At 57.4% G+C, this 23,694-nt stretch overlaps 1 protein-coding gene and 1 pseudogene across 1 annotated transcript in view; both read left to right on the forward strand.

The window, feature by feature from the left end:
• Positions 1 to 23,269, forward strand: part of Sned1 (sushi, nidogen and EGF like domains 1) — a 54,454-nt gene extending 31,185 nt beyond the window's left edge. The window contains exons 18-31 of the mRNA XM_090354346.1: positions 249 to 362; positions 637 to 750; positions 1,134 to 1,247; positions 1,493 to 1,789; positions 3,354 to 3,537; positions 4,863 to 4,975; positions 5,597 to 5,878; positions 7,227 to 7,371; positions 7,446 to 7,528; positions 8,391 to 8,501; positions 16,611 to 16,727; positions 17,261 to 17,348; positions 19,471 to 19,553; positions 20,144 to 23,269. Coding sequence (XP_090210472.1) covers positions 249 to 362; positions 637 to 750; positions 1,134 to 1,247; positions 1,493 to 1,789; positions 3,354 to 3,537; positions 4,863 to 4,975; positions 5,597 to 5,878; positions 7,227 to 7,371; positions 7,446 to 7,528; positions 8,391 to 8,501; positions 16,611 to 16,727; positions 17,261 to 17,348; positions 19,471 to 19,553; positions 20,144 to 20,169 — 1,871 coding nt within the window. The 3' untranslated portion in view covers positions 20,170 to 23,269. The remainder of the gene's footprint in view (positions 1 to 248; positions 363 to 636; positions 751 to 1,133; positions 1,248 to 1,492; positions 1,790 to 3,353; positions 3,538 to 4,862; positions 4,976 to 5,596; positions 5,879 to 7,226; positions 7,372 to 7,445; positions 7,529 to 8,390; positions 8,502 to 16,610; positions 16,728 to 17,260; positions 17,349 to 19,470; positions 19,554 to 20,143) is intronic.
• On the forward strand, positions 9,693 to 10,659 carry LOC150049014 (small ribosomal subunit protein eS25 pseudogene; annotated as a pseudogene).
• Positions 23,270 to 23,694: the final 425 nt, after the last annotated feature.

A 23,694-nucleotide genomic window follows, 5' to 3' on the forward strand; every position in this document is an offset into this window, starting at 1 on the left:
GCCACCGTGTCCTCGTGGACTGGCACTCTTCAGTACTTCTAATGGCTCTAAGCCCCAGACACTGGACCAGAAGGAGGGCAGAACTCCTCACATCCCTGTCCTCACGTCCCTGTCCTCCTCACGTCCCTGTCCTCCTCTGGTCCCTGTCCTCCTTCCATCCTTCACCCCCTCAGCCCCCTGCTCTCTTCGGGTTGCACTCTGCAGCTGGGGTCCTTTTGACCTGAAGCAGTGGTCCCTTTTCTGCACAGAGACAGACGAGTGTCACTCCCAACCGTGCAAGCATGGAGGTGTCTGCAGAGACCTTCCCTCGGCCTTCTTCTGTCAGTGTCCCGAAGGCTTTGTTGGAGTCCATTGTGAGACAGGTAGGGGCCCCACGCAGCTGGACTGTGGAGGGAGGGAGTGGAGCATCTGCCTGGGATGAGGGCCTGAGGGTCCGGTCAGGCAGCGCCGAGCCTGCCCTGGGAAGGAGGGGGGCAGGAGGTTGTATGGAGGTCTAAGGCCGGAGGGGTTCCATGAGCCCCTCCCACCCGCAGGCTCCCCACACCCTTCTCCTGGCCTCTGCTCCTGGCCTCCTCCGTCCCTCCCTCCCCCAGAGGCCCCCCTGCAGCTCGGGCCAACTCTCGGGCTATTCTCCAGAGGTGGACTCCTGCAGCTCCAGGCCCTGCCAGCACGGAGGCAGGTGCCAGCATGGCGGCGGGGCCTACCTGTGTGTCTGTCCGGAGGGCTTCTTCGGCTACCACTGTGAGACAGGTAGGCACATGGGCCCAGCTGCGCCCCTGGGGCTCTGCAGCCCCCCTGGAAGTTCCTCCCCGGTCCCTGGCTCCTCCCTTCCTACCGCGCTCGCCATGCACTGCTCAGGCCTCCTGTTGCAGGACAGGCCGCGGTCCTGGCGGCCCTGGGCAGGTGTTTCCTGCCCGTCCCCACCGGCCCCCTCGGTCCCCCACAGGCCCTTCCTGTTGCCCATGGCTCGGCTTCCACGCCGGGGTTTCCCTGGACAGCTCGCCAGCGTTGTCCTCCCCCGTCTGCCGAGTCTGCCTGCGAGGCAGTGGTCAGGCAGGGCCTGGCCCGCAGCTCTCAGCTGCGTGGTGTGGCCACACTGTCGTCCTGTCTTCACTGCTCCTCTCCCCTCCCAGTGAGCGACCCCTGCTTCTCCAGCCCCTGTGGGGGTCACGGCTACTGCCTGGCCAGCAACGGGTCCCACAGCTGCACCTGCAAAGTGGGCTACACTGGCAAGGACTGCACTAAAGGTGAGGTGGCCGGATACCCTGGGGAACAGAGGTTTTACCCGACCCAAGCGGGCAGGCCGGGCCTGGGAGAAGAACCTGGGCCCGTTCCTTTCCTGAGCAGGCATGTGGTGTCCTGGCCGAGGGGTTCAGAGCAGCGAGAGGTCCCCAGCCACCTTGCTCCTGGAGCCCAGACCTAGGCTGGTGGCTCCAGGTGCAGCCCAGCGGGCAGCTGACTGGGTTTTCTCGTTTTGGCTGGAACCTGGAAGAACTCCTCCCACCGACAGCCCTCCGGGTGGAGAGGGTGGAGGAGAGCGGGGTCTCCATCTCCTGGAGCCCCCCCGAGGGCCCCGCCGCCAGGCAGGCTCTGGACGGCTATGCGGTCACCTACGCCTCGACGGACGGCGCCTCCCGCCGCACGGACTTCGTGGACCGCAGCCGCTCCTCGCACCAGCTGCGGGCCCTGGCCGCCGGGCGGGCCTACAACATCTCCATCTTCTCCGTCAAGCGCAACAGCAACAACAAGAATGACATCAGCAAGCCTGCTGCACTGCTGGCCCGCACGCGTGAGTGCCACCCCGGGGGTGGGCGGCCGGGGAAGGAAGAAGGCCCCTGGGAGGCCCTGCAAGGGAGGGGAGACCACGCTGGGCGTGGGGCAGACCCAGTGGGAGCAGCTGTGGCAGGGGGCCCATGCCGGGGAGAGGCGGGGCAGAGGCAGGAAGGGGCTCTGGGGAACAGGGCACCAGTCCTGTGGCCGTCACTGGCAAGGAGGCCAGGACAAAGGAAGAGGGCACAGACACCCATGGAGGGGTCCGGGGAGGGCCTCTTGGGGGTGGAAGTGAGGGGAGGGCTTCTGATTGTGGAAACGGGGAGAGAGGAGGGAATGGGAGAGAACACTTGGGCGGCCATGGGTGGACAGTGGTGAGGGAGCTGCCCTGGGAGTCTGCAGGCTCCAGCTTGTCTGTTGCTGGATTCCCGGGGAGGACGAGGACGCACGCCATGGCAGGAGGGCTGGACGGAAGGCAGGGCAGCGTGTCAGCCAGGACAGCTGACGCACTGTGTGTAGTGGGCACAGGCAGGGCAGGTGGCACTGCGGCAAACATGGCCCCATGGACACAGAAGACTGGAGCAGCGAGCGGGGAGGGCGGCTGAGGCTGAGGGGAGCCCGGGCCAGAGCTCCAGGGTGAGGCCACACACCAGAGGGCTCTGCTGGGAGGCCAGCGGGGCACACGGGAGAGCCTGCAGAGGCCTCACCGAGCGAGGAGGACACTGCCTTGGCCCTGGCTGGATGCTGGACCGAGTAAGAGACCAGAGAAGGCCCCCGGATGGCTGCAACCACCCAAGAGGCCTGGCCTGCCAAGGGAGCAGCTAAAGGCCAGAGCCATCCATGGGGGGCGCTGCCCAGCCAGGCCAGGGAGGACGCTGGGTGCTCTTGTGGTGGGGACGTGGGGCAGGTGACCAGGCCAGGCCAGGGAGGACGCTGGGTGCTCCCGTGGTGAGGACGTGGGGCAGGAGCTTTCAGGGGTCTGTGGTGGGGTGTGTTCTCGCCGAGCACTGCGGTGCAGACCACCGCCAGGTCCTGAGCTCGGGTCTGCTTAGGAAAGGCCTGAGGGGAGCCAGCCCTCCTCACACCCTGCCGCTCCCACACACTTCTGTCTTCACTGGAGGACGGCGTCCGCACTGGTCCCCGGCTCTGTGCCGGGGCAGGTGTGGGGCTGGGGGCTGGGCTCCAGCCCTCGACAGGACTCTCTTGGAACATCTCGGGGTAGGGCCCTAGCTCGAGAGGCCCCTTTCCTGGGGTCGTGGGGACCCTTCCCTGCCCCCGTGAACCACACTCTAGTACTGCCCACTCCTTGACCGGGCACACCACCTAAACAAGGGGTGCCCAGGCCTGCAAGGGCCCTGGCTGCCACAGCTACCCTCAGCATGACAGTGCCACATCTAGAGTGGGGACCTAGCAGGGCCCCTCTGCAGATGCTACCCTGGAGCAAAGCCTGGGCGCCTGACATGGCCTGGCCTGTTTCCACCACTCCCGGAGGCCCCAGCACCTTTCTGAGCTCTGCCTCACTCCAGCCCCCTCCCCTGGGAGCAAAGGGTGTCTTCCCCTGCTGAGCAGCCTGCTGCCCCCAGGACCCCGCCCTCTGGAGGACTTTGAGGTGACCAACGTGACAGCCAATGCTATCTCCGTGCGGTGGGCTCTGCACAAGATCCACCATGCCACCGTCAGCGGGGTTCGCGTGTCCATCCTCCGGCCAGAGGCCCCAGAGGCCCTGGCCACTGACGTGGACCAGAGCGTGGACCAGCTCACATTCGGGTAAGAGGAGCGGCCTCGGCGTGCTGTCTGCACCATGGCCCAACCTCCCTGGGCCACCAGGACACTACTGAAAGGAACCATCCATGGGGGAGAGCTACCAAGGCAGCTGGAGGGCGGGACAGGGCCAGGGTTCCATGGGGAGGGCAGGCCACAGAAGGGAGGTTCTGATGGAGACGAGGAATGGGGCCGCAGAGCCCGCTGAGGGCACTCGTCCCTGGCAGTGCTCTGGTCAGCTCGGAGGGGGCAGCCTGGACGTGGAGTTGCGCCGGGTGCCAGCCCTGCTTGGCCTTTCAGCCCGGGGACCGTGTTCTGTGCACATAGAAATGAGCCCGATCTCGCACTGCCCTCCTCCGCGGGTCACAGGCCTTCAGCCACGCGTGCTTACAAAGCAGTCTCGGCAGACAGGCCTGCACGCTGCCCCTGCACACGGCACCCAGAACCCTTTTCTCTGTGGTTTTTAAATTGCCATGACTTCTTTTTTTTTGGTCGGTCATGGGGTTTGAACTAGGGCCTGGGTCGTTGTAAGCTTTTGTGCTCACTCAAGACTAGTGTTCTGCCACCTGGAGACACACAGCCAGTTCTGGTTTTCCGGTGGTTAACTGGAGATAAGAGTTTCATGGACTTTCCTGCCCAGCTTTGCGCCACCACCCTCAGATCTGAGCAGCCAGGATTACAGGAGTGAGCCACCGTGCCTGGCTTTTCCTTGGCATGCGTTCAGGCTTCCCCCTAAGGGCACCCGCAATGGCTCGGAAACAACACAGCGAGCGTTGCCGACGGTCAGGCAGCTGACTGGCAGCACAGGTGATCCTGTGTGAGCCGGGGACCACTGATCATCGCTGCCCGGGCCGCCAGGAGGATCACGGGTAGCTGAGAGCAGCCACAGAGAGACGTGCAAAATGCTACGGGCAGGGCACTGACTAGCACTGCTCCGAACTCAGGGCTGGCCACATAGCTCCCATTTACGCCTGTGAAAATTCCAGAGCCCCCAGGAGGAAAACAAATGTCAGTACACACATCCTGCTTATACCCGGAGCCAGAGACCCTCTGAAACCCGGAACTCGGCCACCCAGGCCTCTAGAGAGCAGCTAAGGCATAGCCATCCTTCGTTCAGCCTGGCTATGCTCCAGGAGCCCAGGCCAGACCAGACATGGCACAGGTTTCCCAGCCTCTTGCTCTCAGGGCCAGCCGTGCCGGCCTGACGAGGAGGGCCTCCCACTCGAGGGCCAGCCGAGTCTGTGAGCAGTGGAGGGCCCTGGCCAGCAGTGCCTGCTCGACATGGAGGGTCCAGGCCGGCCGTGCAGGATGTCCCCTGTCTCCTGTGGCAGGGACCTGCTTCCAGGAAGAAGGTACACTGTGCGGATGGCCACGCTCAGCGGGCTTGGAGGAGCAGAGGGCCCCACTGAGAGCCTGGCGTCTAGGCCGCTACACGTGTGGACCCGTAAGTAGGCCAGGGAGCCTGTGCCACTCAGCGTCCAGGCCTCTCCAAACTGCCCCAGCCCTGCCTCCCAGGAGCCTCTTTATTCAGATGGAGAAAGGAGCCACCAGTCCTGTCTGGTCCGGTCTGGTCCAGTCCGGACTCCCCGCTCTGCCAGTCTGGCCTGGGTCCTCGCTGGAAACACCCGTTAGCACCCACCTGCCCTGTGTAGCCTCCACACAACACTGCCCAGAGCTGGAGGCGCAGGCCATGGGGCGGGGGGGGGGGGGTCCTGGCAGGCCGCCTTGCCAGGCCCACTCAGGTGAGGCTCCCTGTCTCCCCTGCCTGTCCAGGCTCCCCGGTGGGCAGGAGTGGCGGGGATAAGTAGGGGCTGGTGGAGGAAGGATGGGGGAGCATGGGAGCAGCGCTGGCACTCAGGGCATCTCCCTGCATCCTGGGCAGCCAGGATCAGGAATACTGAGGACGGAGGCAGACGTGCTCTCTCCCCCAGGACCGAGCCACTAGTGCCGCAGTAACCAGGCCAGGCTTCAGGGCCTCAGTAACCCCCGGCCGATCTTAAGTCCTGTCCCAGCCAGCCCCCCGGGGCAGCCCTTCACCTCCCTCCGCTGTCCCTACCCTGTCCAGGGCCCTTGCCTCCAGCAAACCTGACTGCTTCCCGAGTCACGGCCACCTCTGCCCACGTGGTCTGGGACACCCCTCCTCCAGGCGCCTTGCTGGAGGCTTACGTCATCAACGTGACCACCAGCCAGAGCACCAAGAGCCGCTACGTGCCCAACGGAAAGCTGGTGACCTACACGGTGCGGGACCTGCTGCCCGGGCGGCGGTACCAGCTCTCGGTGACAGCCGTGCAGGGCACGGAGCAGGGCCAGCTGCACAGCGCGCCTGCACACCTCTACATTATCACCTGTGAGTGCCCCCCACCCCCAGAGCAACCCCAGCGGACTAGACTCGGGTGGGCACAGCCGAGAAGCTGGTGTGGAAGGCAGTCTCATGCCACGGGTCAGGAAGGACGCTGGCAGTGAGGACAGGGCAGCACGCCCAGCTTTGTGCTGGGCTGTCCCAGCACACCACAGGAGGGGCACAGAGAAGGCAGTGACCAGGAAGAGGTGCCCAGGGGGCAGCATGGAGGAGACCCTCAGAGTGGCACCGAGTGCAGGCCTGGCCCGTGAGGACCTGCGGGGCCAGCACACGAGAGGGGGCCAGGAGGCCGCAGAAGGCCCAGGAAGAAGGTCATGGGATGGAGAAGTGGAGTCAGGCAGCCATGCCCGGGACCCATTTTCATTCCCACGTGTAGGGGGGGCGCACGGGGGGCTCCTGACGGCCTAGATACCCCTGCCTGCGTTCTCAAAGCTCACACAGGGGTGGGGGCACTGCTGTGAGCGGAGCTCAGAGAGAAGAGAAGCTGGTGAAGGCAGGGCCAGGCCAAACAGAATATGAAGAATGGTACCCCACACACACACCAACCCGGGCCTCCTTCCCCCAACCCTCTCTTAGCTGAGGACCTCCACATCCAGCCCTGCCACCTGTCTCGTCTACCAGAGCAGCTCTGGAGACGCGTACCTGCCTGCCAAGAAGAGGGCAGGTCACTGCAAACAAGCCAGTGCAGTGGCGGAGACGGGGTGGGAGGCAGCGATGGAGTCAGGGGAGCCACTGGAGTGACAAGCTGTGACTCCTCCCTCCTGGCTGAGGAAGCCTAGAACCAGGTCTCCACGCCAGCCCTACTTTTTAGATGGTCAGCTTTCACTCAGGGCTCAGGGCCTGGAGCCCCAGGCCAGGGTGTGCTCAGAGGCACGCAGGGGGCAGCATGGCTACGGAGACAAACACGAGTGCCGCTGCCCCCCAGCACGGCGGGTGTGAGGTGCCTCTCCCCCCCCAGCACGGCGGGTATGAGGTGCCTCCCCCCCCCAGCACAGAGGGTGTGAGGTGCCTCCCCCCCCAGCACAGAGGGTGTGCGATGCCCCCCCCAGCACAGAGGGTGTGAGGTGCCTCCCCCCCCAGCACGGAGGGTGTGAGGTGCCTCCCCCCCCCAGCACAGAGGGTGTGAGGTGCCTCCCCCCCAGCACAGAGGGTGTGCGATGCCCCCCCCAGCACAGAGGGTGTGAGGTGCCTCCCCCCCAGCACAGAGGGTGTGAGGTGCCTCCCCCTGCAGCACGGCGGTGTGCGATGCCCCCTTTCCAGCAGCAGGGAGAGGGCCGAGAGCGAGAGCAGCTGGTTCTGCTGGCGGCCACTCTCCTTCCTCCCCACTGCTCTGCAGCCCCCAGGGACAGCGCCGACAGACGATGGCCCCAGGGAGGGCAGCGCCCGCGGGTGCTCAGAAATCGACCGCCGCCCGCACGCCTGCCAGAGCTGCGCCTGCTCCGGGACCACAGCGCCCCGGAGTCACCTACTCAGCCGCCCAGGTACTCGCCCCCCCAGCCCCTCAGTGGCAGAGGCGGGGAGGGGCTCAGCCACGTGACCCTCCCACTCCCTGTAGATTCTCAGAGCTGGTGGACGGAAGAGGACGAGTGAGTGCCAGGTTTGGCGGCTCTCCCAGCAGAGCCAGCACTGTGGGACCTCGTGAGTTCTGTGACCCTCTCTGCTCTCGCTGCTGCTCTCTCCCAGCGCTTGTCCCCAGAACTTTACCCCTGTGGCTGCAGACCTCACCACCTGGTCTACGGCCAAGGCTTCTGACCCTCGGGCAGTGCCAGCAAGGCGGGGGTGGGGGAGAGATAGCCCTGCCACCCTGCCCTTGGCACCCTGGCCCCCGGCCCCCAGCACCCCGGGCCACCAAGTGAGGGGTCCAGAGCCTGCTGCAGCAGACATCCCCTGCAGTACCTGCCATGGGCCTGCCGATGGAAAGCCCTGGGGACTCCATATCTCCCCTAAAAGCCAGACACATATCCTCATGGGCTTCCCAGCAGAGACCTGATCACCTGTTTCTGGACGATGTTCAAAGGAGCAGGGGGGGAGGGCGGGGGGGGAGCAGACTGAGGGCCACCAGGCCTCAATAGGCGGAGGGTTGACAGAGGAGCTGCTGCTTCCAAGTAGGAGGGGAGAGTAGAGCCGGAGGGGCTTGGGGAGGCAGGGCAGGCACTAGCAGATGCCGTTGGGGGGGGGCAGTGTAGGATTTGGGCTAGAGGCAGGGCCCATCAAGACCTGCCATTGGGGGGCTGAGAAAATGAGGGCAGACAAGAGGAAGAAGGCATAGCTGCCCAAGAGGCAGGGAAAGGAGAGAAATGGGGACAGGGGCCATACCCCGGCTGTAGGGTGAGGCTCCAGGCAAAGCAGGTCACCCGCTTTCCCCAGAGCTGGTCTGGTGGGCCCTGGTGGGCTCTGTGCTCCAGGGCGAGGCTGGAGGCATGGGCGGCACAGCTCAGGCAGTCCCAGGACGGGTCTGGGTTCCAGGCAGACGTGTGTGATCACCTCCAGTTTCTCCTAGAGCCCATCACACTGGTGCCACTCAAGAGCATGGAGGAGACCCCTGAGCAGGGCCGCCTGGCCCTCCAGCTCCCTGAGCACAGTGACACGGACGTGGACAGTCAATCTGAAAGTAAGTGGAGGGCTGCTGGGGCCATCTATGGGGGCATCGCACAGTGAGGGGCAGGGTACAGGGCAGCACAACCCCCCCCTCCTTCCACCAGACACCAGCCTGGGCCCAGCCACCCTCCTTCCTCCAGAGGGGGGCTAACTCAGGGCAGTGGAACAAGGAGGGAGGGGCCCCTGGGCCCCTGCAGGCTCGAGGATTCCCGGCAGGCCCGGGCTGCCCCTGGCAGTGGAGGGGCTCCTGACTGCTCCGTGGGCATTTCCTCGGGGGCGTCACCAATGCGTGCTCCTTATCCTGTCAGATTGCTCTGCGCTTCTGACCCTTCTGGGAACAATTCTAGGACGAGTTCCCCTCTTCCCCCAGCATTACCTCATAAGCTCAGGGGAGGCTCATTCAAGCGACCCCAGAGAGAGCTGGGTGCTGGGTGAGCCTGTCACACAGCCTGCCAGCCCTGGCCAACCCAGCCCCCGAGGGTGGGCCACACGTGGCTCCCAGGGACCTAGCTTGGCTCTCACGTGGAGATGGTGCTGGCTCCTGCCTCAGCTGTGGGCCGTGTCCACTACTGGTGGCTCAGGGCCCTTATCTAAGGCAGAGTTCATGCAGAGCAAAGACCCACTGTGGCATTAGGACGGAAGGAAGCGAACGTCCCCTCAGCTGTTCGGCATTCCTCGAGCCCCCCTCACGGTTGCACGTTCCATTGGAAGAAGCCCGAGGCAGGAAAGGTTGGGGGGCTCGGCCAGCTCCTCCTCAGGAAGTCCAGGATGGCTCGTGGCCGCAGGATCACGCCGTCCTGCAGTGTTTGCCATGGTGGGGTGCCCAGTCCTGGTTGGTGCGAGGTGACCAAAGGGTTGAAAGAAGAAGAAACCTTGAAGGCTCCAAAGTGCAGAATTGGCCATGGCTACGGTTCTTGCTGTACGCATACGCTGGCCCCTTCATCCATGTGGCCATCAACAGGTCTGGAACCCAGACCAGGAGCAAAAGCTTCTAACCCTCCTAAGGACACTTCCGAGATTAGACCAGAACTTGCCTCGTGGCAGCCCTCCGTGGGCTCTACCTTGATCCACATTCTGTGTCTGAGGACCCTTTATCTTGGAGTGAATGGCAAGAGGAGTGATGGTATCTCACCAAGGGTTCCTGAACAACTTTTCCATAAAACAGCCCGGCGCCCCGGATCACCCCTCTACCCTAGCTGCCAGGAGGCCCAGATCTCGGGATCATGGCTCGGTGCCAGTCTGTGAGGTCCTTATCTCCACTTAGCCACCAGAAAACCAGAATTGGCGCTGTGGCTCAAAGTGGTGGAGCATTAGCCTTGAGCAAGAGTGCAGGGACAGCTTTCTGTCCCACATCTTGACGGAGCTGCGACAGTGCCTCCTGCTCGCCAGGCTTCACAATGCCGCCCAAGGACAAGGGGAAAGATGCTGGGAAGTCGGGCAAGTAAGACAAAGACCCAGGAAACAGGTCGGGGGCAGGGACAAGAAGAAGTGGTCCAAAGGCGAGGTTCGGGACAAGCTCAGCAACCTCGTCCAGTCCGACAGAGCCACTTACAGCAAACTCTGTAAGGAAGTTCCCCACACAAGCGCATGACCCTGCTCTGGTTTGTGAGAGGCTGACGATTCGTGGCAGCCCTTCAGGAACTGCTTGGTAAAGGGCTTACGAAATTTGGTTTCAAAGCACAGAGCTCAGGTAATTTACACTAGAAATACTAAAGGTGGCAATGCCACTGCTGCTGGTGAAGATGAATGAACGGGTCCAGCCAGCTGTACACCTGGAAAAGTAAAATTTTATTACATCAAAAAAAAAGAAGTACAGCGACAGCACCCAGGCCCTGAGTGGAAGTCCCATGACCAACAACAGCAGTGACAAAAATCATGCCGGAGGCCTGCCTCATTCAGGCTCCTGCACCAGACATGCCCATTGCTGGGGGCGGCTGCAGAGCTCGCCCACGCCCAGTGCAGTGAGTGGGTCCACTGGCACGTGCCAGTGAAAGGCCTATAGGCTCTGTGGACAACACAAGCAGGGCTTCTGTGAAGGTTCTTGCACACATCTCTGGGCCATGTGCACAAGCAGAAATGCTGAAGCTTGGGATGTGTGAGTTCTGTGAGGACTCACCACTGTCTCTTGGCGGTGACACACGTACACCACGTACACACTGGACTGGAGGCATTCCTCGAGTGGTGCAGCAGCAGCCTGAGCAGGAAAGCCAAGTGAGAGTATGAGGCCCTGACATCCAGCTCTGGAACTGGCATGAAACAGAGGTGGTAGGGAAAGAGGGAGGGGGGAAGGGGGGAGGGAATGAAGGAAGGAGTGAATGAGGCAGACAGGCAGGCAGGCAGGCAGGAAGACAGATGGACAGACAGAAACAGTCAACCCAGTCTCTCCAGAGCTGGATCTTGCCAAGTAAGAACTTAGTATGGGGGCCAGGAGTTTGGCCTAGTGGTAGAGTGCCTGCCCAGCATGCATGAAGACCCAGGTTCGATTCCTCGGCACCACATACATAGAAAAAAGCTAGAAGTGGGGCTGAGGCTCAAGTGGTAGAGCTCTAGACTTGAGAAAGTCCAAGGACAGTGCTCAGGCCCTGAGCTCAAGCCCAGGACTGGAAAAAAAAAAAAGAAAGAAAGAAAGAAAGGAAAAGTCAACAGTAAATCTACATGACTTTGATTGTTAGACACAATTCAGAAGTATGGCCAACGCCTCAGGAGGCTGAGATCAGACGATGACAGTTCAAAGCCTGCCCAGGCAGAGATGTCCACCCAATTCTATCTCCTAGCAACCACTGAAAAAGGGTGGCTCAAGTGGTAAGCGATGAACAAGAGTCTCTGTGACAGGGTGACTCCGTGAGGTCAAGCCCTGGTATTGGTGCACACACACACACCAAGTATGATCAACAAATGAAAAAGATGAGCAAGACTTCATCAGAATCCAAAATTTTTATGTTCCAAAGAACACCATTTAGGACATAAAAGACAGGCCCACAGCATTGAAGGAAGTATTTTCAGATTGCATATATGACAAATTAACACTAGTGAACAATGTTAGGGAACAGAGCCCCAGGACACCTGCACCAGGCCGTGTTTATTAACACTCACCACAGTGCTACCAGTACAGTGAGTGCAGAGGTCACCGTGATGAGAGGGCAGTGAGCGCAGTGGTCACCGTGATGAGAGGACAGTGAGTGCAGTGGTCACTGGCTCTTGATGAGAGGACAGTGAGCGCAGTGGTCACTGGCTCTTGATGAGAGGACAGTAAATACAGCACAACCATCACCAGGGAGCCGTTTGCCCTAAGGAGGTATGAAATGCCTTGAGGCCAAGGGAATGTGGTGGCACATGCCATTTGACTCCTTCCTTCTGCATGGAGACCTGCGATGGGTAAAGCTGGGTACAGGCACCTGTAGCAGGTAAAGGGTTCCGAGATTGCCGGGGGTGAGAGACACCTGGCAGTGAGTGTCTGGGCTCCTCCGGGTTGTGCGTTTCCAGTGGGTGGACTTTAAGGCCTATACGGAGGTAAAGTGGCCTTTGAGGTGATGTGAGGCCCAGGAAATCGGGAAGGAAGAAATCTAGTGAGCTGGTGGGGTGTGTGAGGACGAGGACAGAGGCACAGGGACAGAGTGAAAAGCCTTGGCTTCTCTACTGGTATTTACTTTGTCTACACTTTTTGTCTTTAGAACCATGAAAATACTTTTTATTTCCTTTTTTTGGTGCCAATTCATTATTCAAACGATAAAACTATAAGACAACAAAAAGGAAAGGTAAGAGGCAGGTGTGACTATTTGCACCTTTAAGTCTAGTTTCTTGGGAGGCTGAGATTGGAAAGATCTCAGTTCAAGGCCAAACCAGGCAAAAAGTGCTCAGTCAATGTAAGAGCTGGGTGAGGGGGGGGGGAGTTTGGCCTAGTGCACGAACACGGAGATTTGATTCCTTGGCACCACATACATAGAAAAAACCCAGAAGTGGTGCTGTGGCTCAAGTGGGAGAGCTCTAGCCTGAGGAAGCCAAGGACAGTGCTCAGGCCCTGGCTGAGGTAGCATGGCCTGTCATCCCAGCCACACGGAACGTGTAAACAGGAGGATCACAATCCAGTCTCCTCTAGCAAAAAGCAAGACAGGAGGGCGTTCTGGCTCACCCCTGTAATCCTAACTACTCAGGAGGCTGAGATCTGAGGATCACAGTTCAGAGCCAGCCTGGGAACTAAAGACAAGACAAGACGGTGAGACTTTTATCTCCAACCAACCATTAGGAAAAACAACAACAACAACAACCTGGAAGTGGCACTGGCTCAAGGGGTGGGGCGGGAGCCTGGAGCTGAAGAGATCAGGGACAGCACCCAGGCCCAGAGTTCAAGCCCCACAACCTCCCCCCCCCCAAAAAAAATAGCAAGACTGTACTGGAACGATAACCCAGGCAAAAGGAATGGGAACTCAAGTGTTAAAGCACTGAACCCTGAGTTCAAAACCCAGTGCTAACTGAGAAAAAGACAGAAAGGAAGGAAGAAGAAGGGAAGGAAAAGATGCAGAAAAGATTTTTTTCTTTTTTTTTTTCAGTCAGGCATGGGACTTGAACTCTGTGCCTGGTGTTGTCCTTGAGCTCTTCAGCTCAGGGCTACGACCCCACCCCTTGAGCCACAGTGTCACTTCTGGTTTTCTAGTGGTTAAGTCTCCAAGACGTTTTAGTGCCTGGGCTGGCTTTGAACCATGATCCTTAGATGTCAGACTCCTGAGTAGGTAGGATTACAGGTGTGAGCCACCACACCCGGCTCAGAGGATTTCTTAGCTAAGAACACACTAAGAGGATAAGAGGAAAGAGCCTACTTGTTAGGCAGTGCTCTGACCCTAACCATCCTAACATGGCTCGGGAGTCCCTGCTCACCTGTCACTCTGAAGGGTAAAGAAAGTAATTACAGGGCCGGGAGTTTGGCCTAGTGGTTAAAGTGCTTGCCTAGCATGCATGAAGACCCGGGTTCAATTCCTTGGTACCACATACATATAAAAAAGCTGGAAGTGGTGCTGAGGCTCAAGTGGTAGAGCTCTAGCCTTGAGAAAATCCAAGGACAGTGCTCAGACCCTGAGCTCAAGCCCAGGACTGGCAAAAAAAAAAAAAAAAGAAAGTAATTACATTAATGCCTGTGAGACGTCCAGTGTGAAGAGATAACAATACAAAGTGGAGAGGTCAAACGACATCTTTTCGTTTTGCTATTTAACTCACCTGTTTAATCTTGAACAATGGAATTTCCACTTCTGTTCACTGGAAAGGCCTGATCGAGAACGCCACCCTGGGCACTGGATGAATTCCCACTTCTGCTCACTGGAAAGGCCTGATCGAGAACATCACCCTGGGCACTGGATGAATTCCCACTTCTGCCCACTGGAAAGGCCTGATCGAGAACGCCACCCTGGGCACTGGATGAATTCCCACTTCTGCCCACTGGAAAGGCCTGATCGAGAACGCCACCCTGGGCACTGGATGAATTCCCACTTCTGCCCACTGGAAAGGCCTGATCGAGAACATCACCCTGGGCACTGGATGAATTCCCACTTCTGTTCACTGGAAAGGCCTGATCGAGAACATCACCCTGGGCACTGGATGAATTCCCACTTCTGCCCACTGGAAAGGCCTGATCGAGAACGCCACCCTGAGCACTGGATGAATTCCCACTTCTGCCCACTGGAAAGGCCTGATCGAGAACATCACCCTGGGCACTGGATGAATTCCCACTTCTGCCCACTGGAAAGGCCTGATCGAGAACGCCACCCTGAGCACTGGATGAATTCCCACTTCTGCCCACTGGAAAGGCCTGATCGAGAACGCCACCCTGAGCACTGGATGAATTCCCACTTCTGCCCACTGGAAAGGCCTGATCGAGAACATCACCCTGGGCACTGGATGAATTCCCACTTCTGTTCACTGGAAAGGCCTGATCGAGAACATCACCCTGGGCACTGGATGAATTCCCACTTCTGTTCACTGGAAAGGCCTGATCGAGAACGCCACCCTGAGCACTGGATGAATTCCCACTTCTGCCCACTGGAAAGGCCTGATCGAGAACGCCACCCTGGGCACTGGATGAATTTCCACACACTTTTCCACCAAAGGAGTGGGGCTCTCGGGGACGTGGACAGCAGCGTGGCAAAGAGGCTTACATAAAACAGTAAGCATGCGTCTAGAAAGGGATTCAGCTGATACTGGGCACTAACTTAAGCTAAACAAAGACCTGTCTTCCACCCCAGCTCCACACACACAAAAACTGTTCATCTGTAGTGTCTCCCGGGGACCAGCTCTCTGAAGCCCCCTCCAAAGGAAGAATGAAGCATTTGTCCTAACGTATTCTGAGCACCCAAGGGGCCAGCGTGGGACAGCCACTGTCCCTGAGTCCTCTCAGGCCAGGGAGGCAGAGAGATGATGGGTCTCAGGAGAGGTCTCTGGCTGCTCACACCATGGCACGAGCCTGTGGGGAGCTTGCCCTGTTTGAAGCAGGCGGGGACGCGGAGTGGTGACTCGTAGGATTCAAGCGGAGTACAGGCCCAGGAAACAGCCCTGAAAAGGCCATTTGTACCCAAATCCCAGCAAATCTTTCTCTCTGCATAGTTTGTAAGAATAGAAGGGATGAGTGCTACAAGAGCCCCAAGTCAAACACAGAAGAAAACTACAGTAAAACACAAGGTACAGAGATCAAAACCAAGTTGAAACACATCGAACACAAGCAGTTTGTAGATTCTCCTGAAGTCTAATTAGTTGAGAACAGGAATAAAAGACACTTTACTAAGACACAGAAGGCTCACCAGAAAAGCCCCTGCTTACCAAGTGTGAGAGAAGTGGCTCTGAGCTCAAACTCATTACTACCAAAAATACAAGGTAAGGAAGGAAGATGGAGAGAGAAGAAGAAGAATCTAAGGGAGAAGAAAGAGGAAGAGAAACAATTTTAGTCAGGCACTGATGATTCATGCCCATAATTCCAGCTACTCAGGAGACAGAACTGAGGACCTTGGTTTGAAGGCAGCCTGGGCAGACAACTCTGAGAGACCATTATCTCCAGTTCTCCAGCAACATATGGCTCAAGTAGTAGAGCATCAGCCTTGGGCAAAAAAGTTAAGCAAAAGCAAGAAGCCTTGAGTTCAAACCCCAGTACTAGCACTAACAAATGAAATTATGGGATCATGGCCGGGGATTCCTGCTCATCGACTGTAGCAACGGCACTGTGGGCAGGCGAGACACTGGTCCTCAGGTACAGGTACCACTCAGGTGTTCACTGAGCGATGGACCTGTGAGCTGCTCTGGCATTCTGCAAGAGAAAAAGGGAGAATAACGGTGGGAAGAAAGTAGGCTGAGAAAAAGCTGAATGCCTGGAATTCTCTCCACTCCATACATTACAGGCTTGGATTTGAGGGCTTTTTCTCCCCAGCAATTTATTTTAAGCACACACACACACATACACAGCCTCAGAGGATTGTGGAAGGAGAAGGGAAAAGCCTCAGGGCGGTCACACAGTGGGACGACACAGGCATGGGGGCCTGCCTGGGCCGTCACACAGTGGAGGACACAGGCCAGAGGGCCTGCCTGGGCGATCACACAGTAGGACGACACAAACACGGGGGCTGGGTTAGATAGCAGGAGAAAGCTGAGCCTTTTTCAGTACTAGACATGATGGGAGGAGGCACCATCTCATTCTTTGTGTTGAAAACGTTTTTTTAAGTGGAAAATGAAGGCCACAGGTATCTTGACTAAGTCGAAAGGGCAGGGAGTGGGTTAGAGCGGGCGGACGACTCCCCGGCAGGGCCAGCAGTTGCCATGACATTGACAGTCACTGCTGGGCATCTGCACCAATGACTGCCCTGGGCTGCGGAGATGGGAAGAGGTCAGGGCCTCGGAGACAGGCAGTGGTGGGCGACGGGCCTCAGGATCCAGTGACCAAGTCCGAGGAAAGAGCCTGAGAGCCATGCACAGAGGTCCATCCCTGCCCTCGTCCTCTGTGAACTCAGGAGGTCTGGCTGGGCACCCTTCCCCTCTGCACACCTCACCTGCACCCACCCTCTGGACCAGCACTGTTGACAGAGGAGGGGACAGAGGGGCAGAGGACAGGGCCTTCCGGACCCCACAGCTGACCTTTCCTGTCTGCTTTCAGGTGACCCTGGGCGCTGTTCCGAAGATGCCTGTCAGAATGGAGGCACTTGCGTGCCAGGTGCCAGTACCCACAGCTGTGACTGTGGGCCTGGCTTCAAAGGCAGGCGCTGTGAGCTCGGTGAGTGAGGGCTGGCGGCTGAGAGGGGCCTGGCCTCGGGGAACATGTCACGACACTGAATCAGCCCTGGAATACTGGCCTGACCCTGAGGGTTGTAAGCTAAGGTGCTGGAATCTGGGCCTGGCAGTGCCCAGGGAGAAAGGAGGTGGCATGGAGGCACTGTCCAAAGGACCAGAACGGGGAACAGCCCACAGCAGGGCTTGACAAACCAGGGGTAGGGCCCCACACTGCAAGGTGTCGCTGCAGGCCGGGGTGGTCTGGCAGGGACAACAGAGCCATAGAAAGGACACAGGTCCTGCAAACAGCTTGGGACAGAACACCAAGGATAGAAAGACAGCGGCCCTGACACCTGCGGTGTAACCCTGAGGCCAGGACTCTGGTCTGCAGACTGCACACCAGCCGAGGCCTGGTCAGCCCACAGACGCTGAGCGCCCCGCCACCAGGCAGAGCCGGGGAGCAGTGGGCTCAGACTCCAGACCGCAGGCCAGCGGCCTTCCTCTGACAGGGGTCCCCGGTTCTCCTTTGTGCCACAGCTTGTGAGAAGGTGCCCCGCCCCTGCACACGGCTGTTCTCAGAGACCAAGTCCTTTCCTGTCTGGGAAGGAGGCATCTGCCACCATGTGTAAGTCCCCTCTGGGCAGGGGGAGGCTGCGGGCGGCAGGGGCTAGACCACCTAGGCCCTTAGTGTGACAGATGAGGAGCCTGAGGCAGAGCTGAGTGGCACAGCCAGGAGCCAGGCCCCTCCACCTGCAGAGCTGGAGAGGGAAACCAAGGCCTTGTCTCCAGCACACATGGTCATTGTCCAGGGGCCTGGCCTTCCTCTCATCCCTGAAGCCTTTGGGTTACAGCCCTCATGCTGCCATGGTGATTTGGTCCTGGACAAACTGCTGCTTCGGTGTCCTATCTGCACAGAAGGCTGTGAGGGACCCTTCTTGCTAACCCCAGAGAGTCCAGGCCACACACCAGCTCCTTCCACAGGTGCACACAGCAGGGAGCAGCCGCCACAAGCTGGACAACAGCACATGTGCGCACAGCACTGCTCTAGAGAGCCACGGGAAGTCAGGTGCCAGAGGCTCACGTCTGTCCTCCTGGCTACCTAGGAGGCAGCCCAGGCAGAAATGTCCTTGAGACTTTTTTTTTTTTTTGGCCAGTTCTGGGGTTTGAACTCAGGGCCGGGCACTGTCCCTGAGCTTCTTTGACTCAAGGCTAGTGCTCTACCACTTGAGCCACAGGACCACTTCTGGCCTTTTCTGTTTATGTGGTACTAAGGAGTTGAACCCAGGGCTTCATGCATGCTAGGCACTCTACCACTAAGCCCCATTCTCAGCCCCGTGAGGCTCTTATCTCCAATAAACTACCCAGAAAAAGTAGGAAGGGGCACTGTGGCACAAGCAGTAGAGTATTAGCTTTGAGCAGAAAGAGGTTCAGGGATAGCACCCAGGCCCTGAGTTCAAATCCCAGAAGAAAAGGAAAAAAGCTACAGGGAAAAAGGAGATGAGAGCAGGAAGCCAGAAGGCTATGTGGGGAATGGGGTTGAGGTAGGTCTCACAGAAGAGGCAACACAAACACAGAATGCTATCCAGGCTTGCTGGCACGGGTGGCTCACACCTGCACTCCTAGCAAAGCAACAGGCTGATATGAGGATCATGGTTCAAAGCCAGCCAGCCACTAAAGTCTATGAGACTCTTTCTTACCGCCAATACTCACTAGAAAACTGGAAGTGGCACTGTGGCTCAAGGGGTAGGGCTGTAGCCTTGAGCTGAAGAGTTCAGAGACAATGCCCAGGCCCAGAGTTCAAGCCCCACAATCAACAAAAAATAAATAATAAATAAAACGAAGTGGCACTGTGGCTCAAGTGGTAGCCTTGAACTGAAGAGCTTAGGGACATCACTCAGGCCCAGAGTTTAAGCCCCATGACAAAAAGAAAAAGAAAAAAGAATGCTCCCAAAGCTCTGCCTCAGTGAGCCAGACAAGTCAGGAGAGGACAGAGCCTAACGAGAATGAGGCAGAGGCTTTAAGGAGTTGGGAGAAGACCTGCAGGGCCCTGAGCAAAGAAAGGTATAGCTACACTTACGTGTGTTCTGGAGGCAGAGGACAAAGTATAGCATGGGGAGGTCTTATTTACAGCCACTCTAATAATCCACTTTTCCCCAAGTGTTTAGGCCATTTACATTACACTTAGCATAATGTGGCTGGGTTTAAATCTGCCATGTTGCTGTTTGCCATTTGCACTTTACATGTTTACATTACATTTTCCTCTTGTTCTGCCTCATTTTGGATTGTATTTACCATTGGCTTTGGTTGTAGTGGCTCTGAGATGCACAGTATGCAATTCTATCTCACCGAAACACACCTGGGATGTGGATACACAACTTCAGCACAGCAGCACGTTCCACACCGACACCTCCTTTGACTTGTGATCAGACTTTTTACTTTCACACATTCTGACAGCATGGTGTTATGTTGATTCTCAACGATTTCCTTTTTTCCCCCCTGCTGGTCAGGACCTAGGTGCTATCCTTGAGTTTTTTGTTTTTTCTAGCCAGGATTACAGGCATGAGCCACCCGCACTTGGCTCTAAATCATTAGCGTTTATGTTGGATATTAATACATGCATTTTCTCATGTTATATGAGAAAGGCAGTGGTCTTTCCCTCCAACATCATCCCCCTGGGTTTGCACAGCATAGATTAGGCCACTCTCGGCCTCGGTTCTGACTTCACAGAGCTTTCCTTGTGACAATAGGTATAAGCGCGTCTACCGAGTTCACCAGGACGTCTGCTTCAAAGAGCGCTGTGAAGGCCCGAGCCTTGAGAAATCCCACACAGGTGCAGCGTGGAGCCCAGCTCGGGGACCGCATGCATTTCTGTAGGGTGACGGGGGCAGGGAGGGGTAATGCCACAGGGTGATGCGCAAGAGTATGAGAGACTCGGGCCAAGCCAGGCTGCTTGCCCAAAAGAAGCCCCTGTGAGCTCACACAGGATGTGGTGCCACAGTGGAGAAAACGGGCTGCTGCCGAGCCCACGTGCATGGCTTCCTCTACCTCTCAGAACCAGGTCTTCCCATAGGGGCGAGGTGCACTAAGGGGGACTGGTGGGGTTTACTGAAAGAGGTGTCTGAGAACACTGCACGCGTGTCCTCACCCCAGGTCCCCTCTCCACTGCTACCTAGAGCCACACTCTAGTTCTGTGTGACAGTGTCAACAAGGCCATGGCATGTGTTCACCAGCAGCAGGGCGTGGTGTGGATGGCCAGGCTGTAGCCCCCCTTCCCCTGGCTTCCACATGGGTGGCGGGCGTGCACACGGAATCTGAAGCAGAACCCTCATCGGCATCTGCCCTGTGGTGCCCCACACCTGGGATATAGGAGCAGAGGACTCTCTGTGGTAGGGAGGGCCATAAACCACTTTCTTATTTCAGGAAACAAAGTAACCGTCAGACACTGAAGAACTCTTAAGGTAGGTCCCTCCCCGGACTCCCCCTTTCCCTGCTGTGGAGAAGCAGGGGAGCTGGCCCTGGGCACTGCAGCCTTGTCAGGCAGGACAAGAACAACACAGTTAAAATCCCCTGCTCCAGTCTCCCAGTGGACATAACGACAGCCTCTCAGGTGGCCTCTGCCTCCATCTGAGCGGGTGACCTCGTTCTCAGGAAAATGAGGGCCAGCCACCACGGGGCTCTCACAAAGGTGGAGGGCCAGCTGGCGCCTGGAGGGGGAGGAGCCTGGGCAGTGGGAGGACTTGGGGAGCTCCCCACCCCTATGAACAGAACTCTGCTGGGAGGAAGGAGTACAGACTTCAGGCCTCTGACATCTGCTGAAGATGGCCTCTCACTTGAGTCACAGTGGATGCCAGAATTCTAGGTATCACAACCCCCAACATGCAAGAAACGTTCCCTCCTTTGATCCAACACTTCCCTCCCCTCCCTCCCTCCTCCACACCCTGGCTACACACACACCACTGGCTCTTCAAGGGCGTTGGTACACCTCACAACAGTCCGAAAAATACCATGCACAGCTGAACTCAGCTCTTCCTCGACCTCCCTTCACATATGTCCCTGGGAGCGGCCTGCCCCCCTGGGCCTCGGACAGCGAGTCCTGCAAGGCAGGTCTTCCTTTTCTCCGTGGCTGAGGACAGGAAAATGTCACCCAAAGGCTAAGAACAACCAGAAGCAAAGGAGGTCCAGTCATGGCTCTACCAAGAGCTGTAGACACTAAAAAGGCCAGCGCTCCAGGCAGACAGGCGCTCCCGGGGGCTCAGCAAGAGTCGGGTGTGCCTGGACCCCTCCGCTGAGGAACTGCACAGAGAGAGCTGACAGCAGCCGGTGCCCGTCCCCTGACAGCTCCACGTCCTCTCCGGCCTCAGCCTCTAAGAACACTTGGGAACAGCTCAGTCCTGGAAAGGACCAAGAACCCACCGTCACTTGGATTTGAAATACTGCTACAGAAGTAAGTCACCTGAAAACCTCACCCAGCAAATCCACTTCTATAGCAACAAATGAGAAACCCAACTAATCCTCAAGTACCAGCTTACCAAACACCTGTTCTCAAAACAATGAGGAAAACACAAACAAGACAAAGGCACCCGTCCCGATACCACGTGAGGAGAGCACCTCACTCCAGAGCGGCTTGGAGGAGGCGGCACCCTCACAGAGGGCCGGAGAGGGGCCGCCAGCAGCCTCTGCTGCCCAGTGCAGGGGACAGGGTGGCACATTCTGTTCAGGGAAGCTCTGAGCCAAAGTGTCCCTGAAGATGAAGAGGGGTGCGTGCGTGGACCAAAGCATTTTCACCACAGCGCGCTCAGCTCCCGTCACTCTCTGCCGGAATTCTATGGCTGTAAGATTTCCGTCCCCTGAGGAAAGGGCCTGAGAAACTGGCAGCTGCTTTAAAGAAGACATGCCGGTCCTTCTCACACTCCACTGCTTTCCTCCAAAGGATCTGGACTGTGCTTCTTATAGTCCACCCCCTCAGGACTTTCCAAAACCCAAGATGAGAGCTAAGAATTGGATTGTGAAGGACATCAAGAGACGAGGTCTTCACTGTGGTCAGTCCCCTCTGCAACCCTGGTGCTCAGGCAGGAGAACAGATGGCCCGGCCTGCATGCCTACCCACGGACCCCTCCAGCATCTGCATACATACCAGCCCGCCATGGACTCATGTAGGACCAATAAAGACAAGGGTGGCAGTGCCTGCCACCAATCCTACGTTTCCAGAGGCAGAGCCAGTGCCTCTGTGAGTGGTGGCAGCTTCCCTGCGCCTAGACAATAAGACCTAGGCAGTGCTCAGAAACCCATCCTCACATCCCAACATCAGAGAGAAGGCTGCTGAGCTACCTAACACAAAGAGAGAAGACCTGTCAGCTCCCAAAACAGAAAAGCAGAGGCGCAAGGCATGGGGTCAGGAGAGCCCCACTCCACCCGCTCCACACCTCTGTATTGCTATGCATTCTCAAAAAGGAAATGTCAGTTACTACTACAGAGGATTTAAACACTGCATGCACAACAGGGGTGGCAGACATCTCTGTGAAGGCTCAGGCAGCAAGTGCTCTTTCCCTGGCCTCTGAGGCAACCTTCCAACTCTGCTGCTGTATCACACTTACAGCTGCAGGTTGAAACTGGATGTGTGTTACTATTTTCTGATAAAGCTTTATTGACTCAAACAAGTGGTGAGCAAACCCTTGGTCTATGCGATTCCTGGGCTGAGGAAACTGGCCCTTGGATGACAAGTCACCCCTGAGGCACCAGACTCCCTGGACTTCCACAGAAAGCGGCTCTGTGGACCTTTCTTCAGAAGGCACCACCACTGCAAGGCACCACCCATGGCCCATAACTCCACAAGAGTCTGAGACCAGCGGATTTCCGTTCAAAATCAGCCTGGGCAAAAATGTCGAGACTCCACCTCCAATTAATCAGTAAAGAGCCAGACAGGAAGCATGGCTCAAGTGGTAGAGTGTCAGCCATGAGCAAGAAAACCAAGGGAGGGGCCGGGAGTTTGGCCTAGTGGTTAAAGTGCTTGCCCAGGACCCGGGTTGGATTCCTCAGTACCACATACTTAGAAAAAAAGCCAGAAGTGGTGCTGAGGCTCAGGTGGTAGAGCTCTAGCCTTGAGAAAGTCCAAGGACAGTGCTCAGGCCCTGAGCTCAAGCCCAGGACTGGCAAAAAAAGAGAGAGAGAGAGAAAGCCAAGGGAGGGCGTGGGACCCTGAGTTCAAGCTACGGTTTAAAAAGCAAAGGAGCAAGGAAGGAAGGCACTACCAGGAGGTCTGAAGGCAATGGGGACAGAGACTCAGAGGGCACCAGGAGACTGAAGTGGAAGGGCTGTGAGCCCGGAAGAGCGGGAGGTAGTTCTGTTTTTCTCCTGTAGAGGGCGGTGCAGCCTGAGGACCCAACACCAGTCTGTGACAGCCCAAGGCCTCCTATCCCACACGGTTTATAAAAACACGCTTTAAGGAGTAATATTTTAGGCTTTATTTTTATTAAAATCTCGGGTGTGAATTTCTGTGTATTATGCAATTTGTTGTTTTAAAAAAAAAGTTCATGTCAAGAAATCTCAGGCTGAGCCTCTGTGGATCCCTGAAATGAAAGTCCAGTTCTCTTCAGTTAAACAGAGAGGGAGCGAGAGAACTAGAGATGTGGCTCAAGTAGTAGTATGCCAGCCTTGAGTAAAACAGGTTCAAGCCCTGAGTACAAGCACCAGAACCAGAACCAAAAACCCCAGAAAATTATAGAAAAATGCAATACCAATATGATTTATGGAAGATTACGTTGTGTTCTATTTAGATATATTCATTTTCAAAGAAGTCTTTGCCCCTAGCTACTCAGGAGGCTGAGATCTGAGGATCAGGCACTAAAGTCCATGAGACTCTTATCTCCAATTTGCCACTAGAAAACTGGAAGAGGCAGTGTGGCTCAAGGGATAGGGCAGTGGCCTTGAGCTGAAGAGCTCAGGGACAGTGCCCAGGCCCAGAGTTAAAGCTC

The sequence above is a fragment of the Megascapheus bottae genome, chromosome 21 (assembly GCF_031878675.1).
Source record: "Megascapheus bottae isolate mThoBot1 chromosome 21, mThoBot2.hap1, whole genome shotgun sequence".
Taxonomy (NCBI): domain Eukaryota; kingdom Metazoa; phylum Chordata; class Mammalia; order Rodentia; family Geomyidae; genus Megascapheus; species Megascapheus bottae.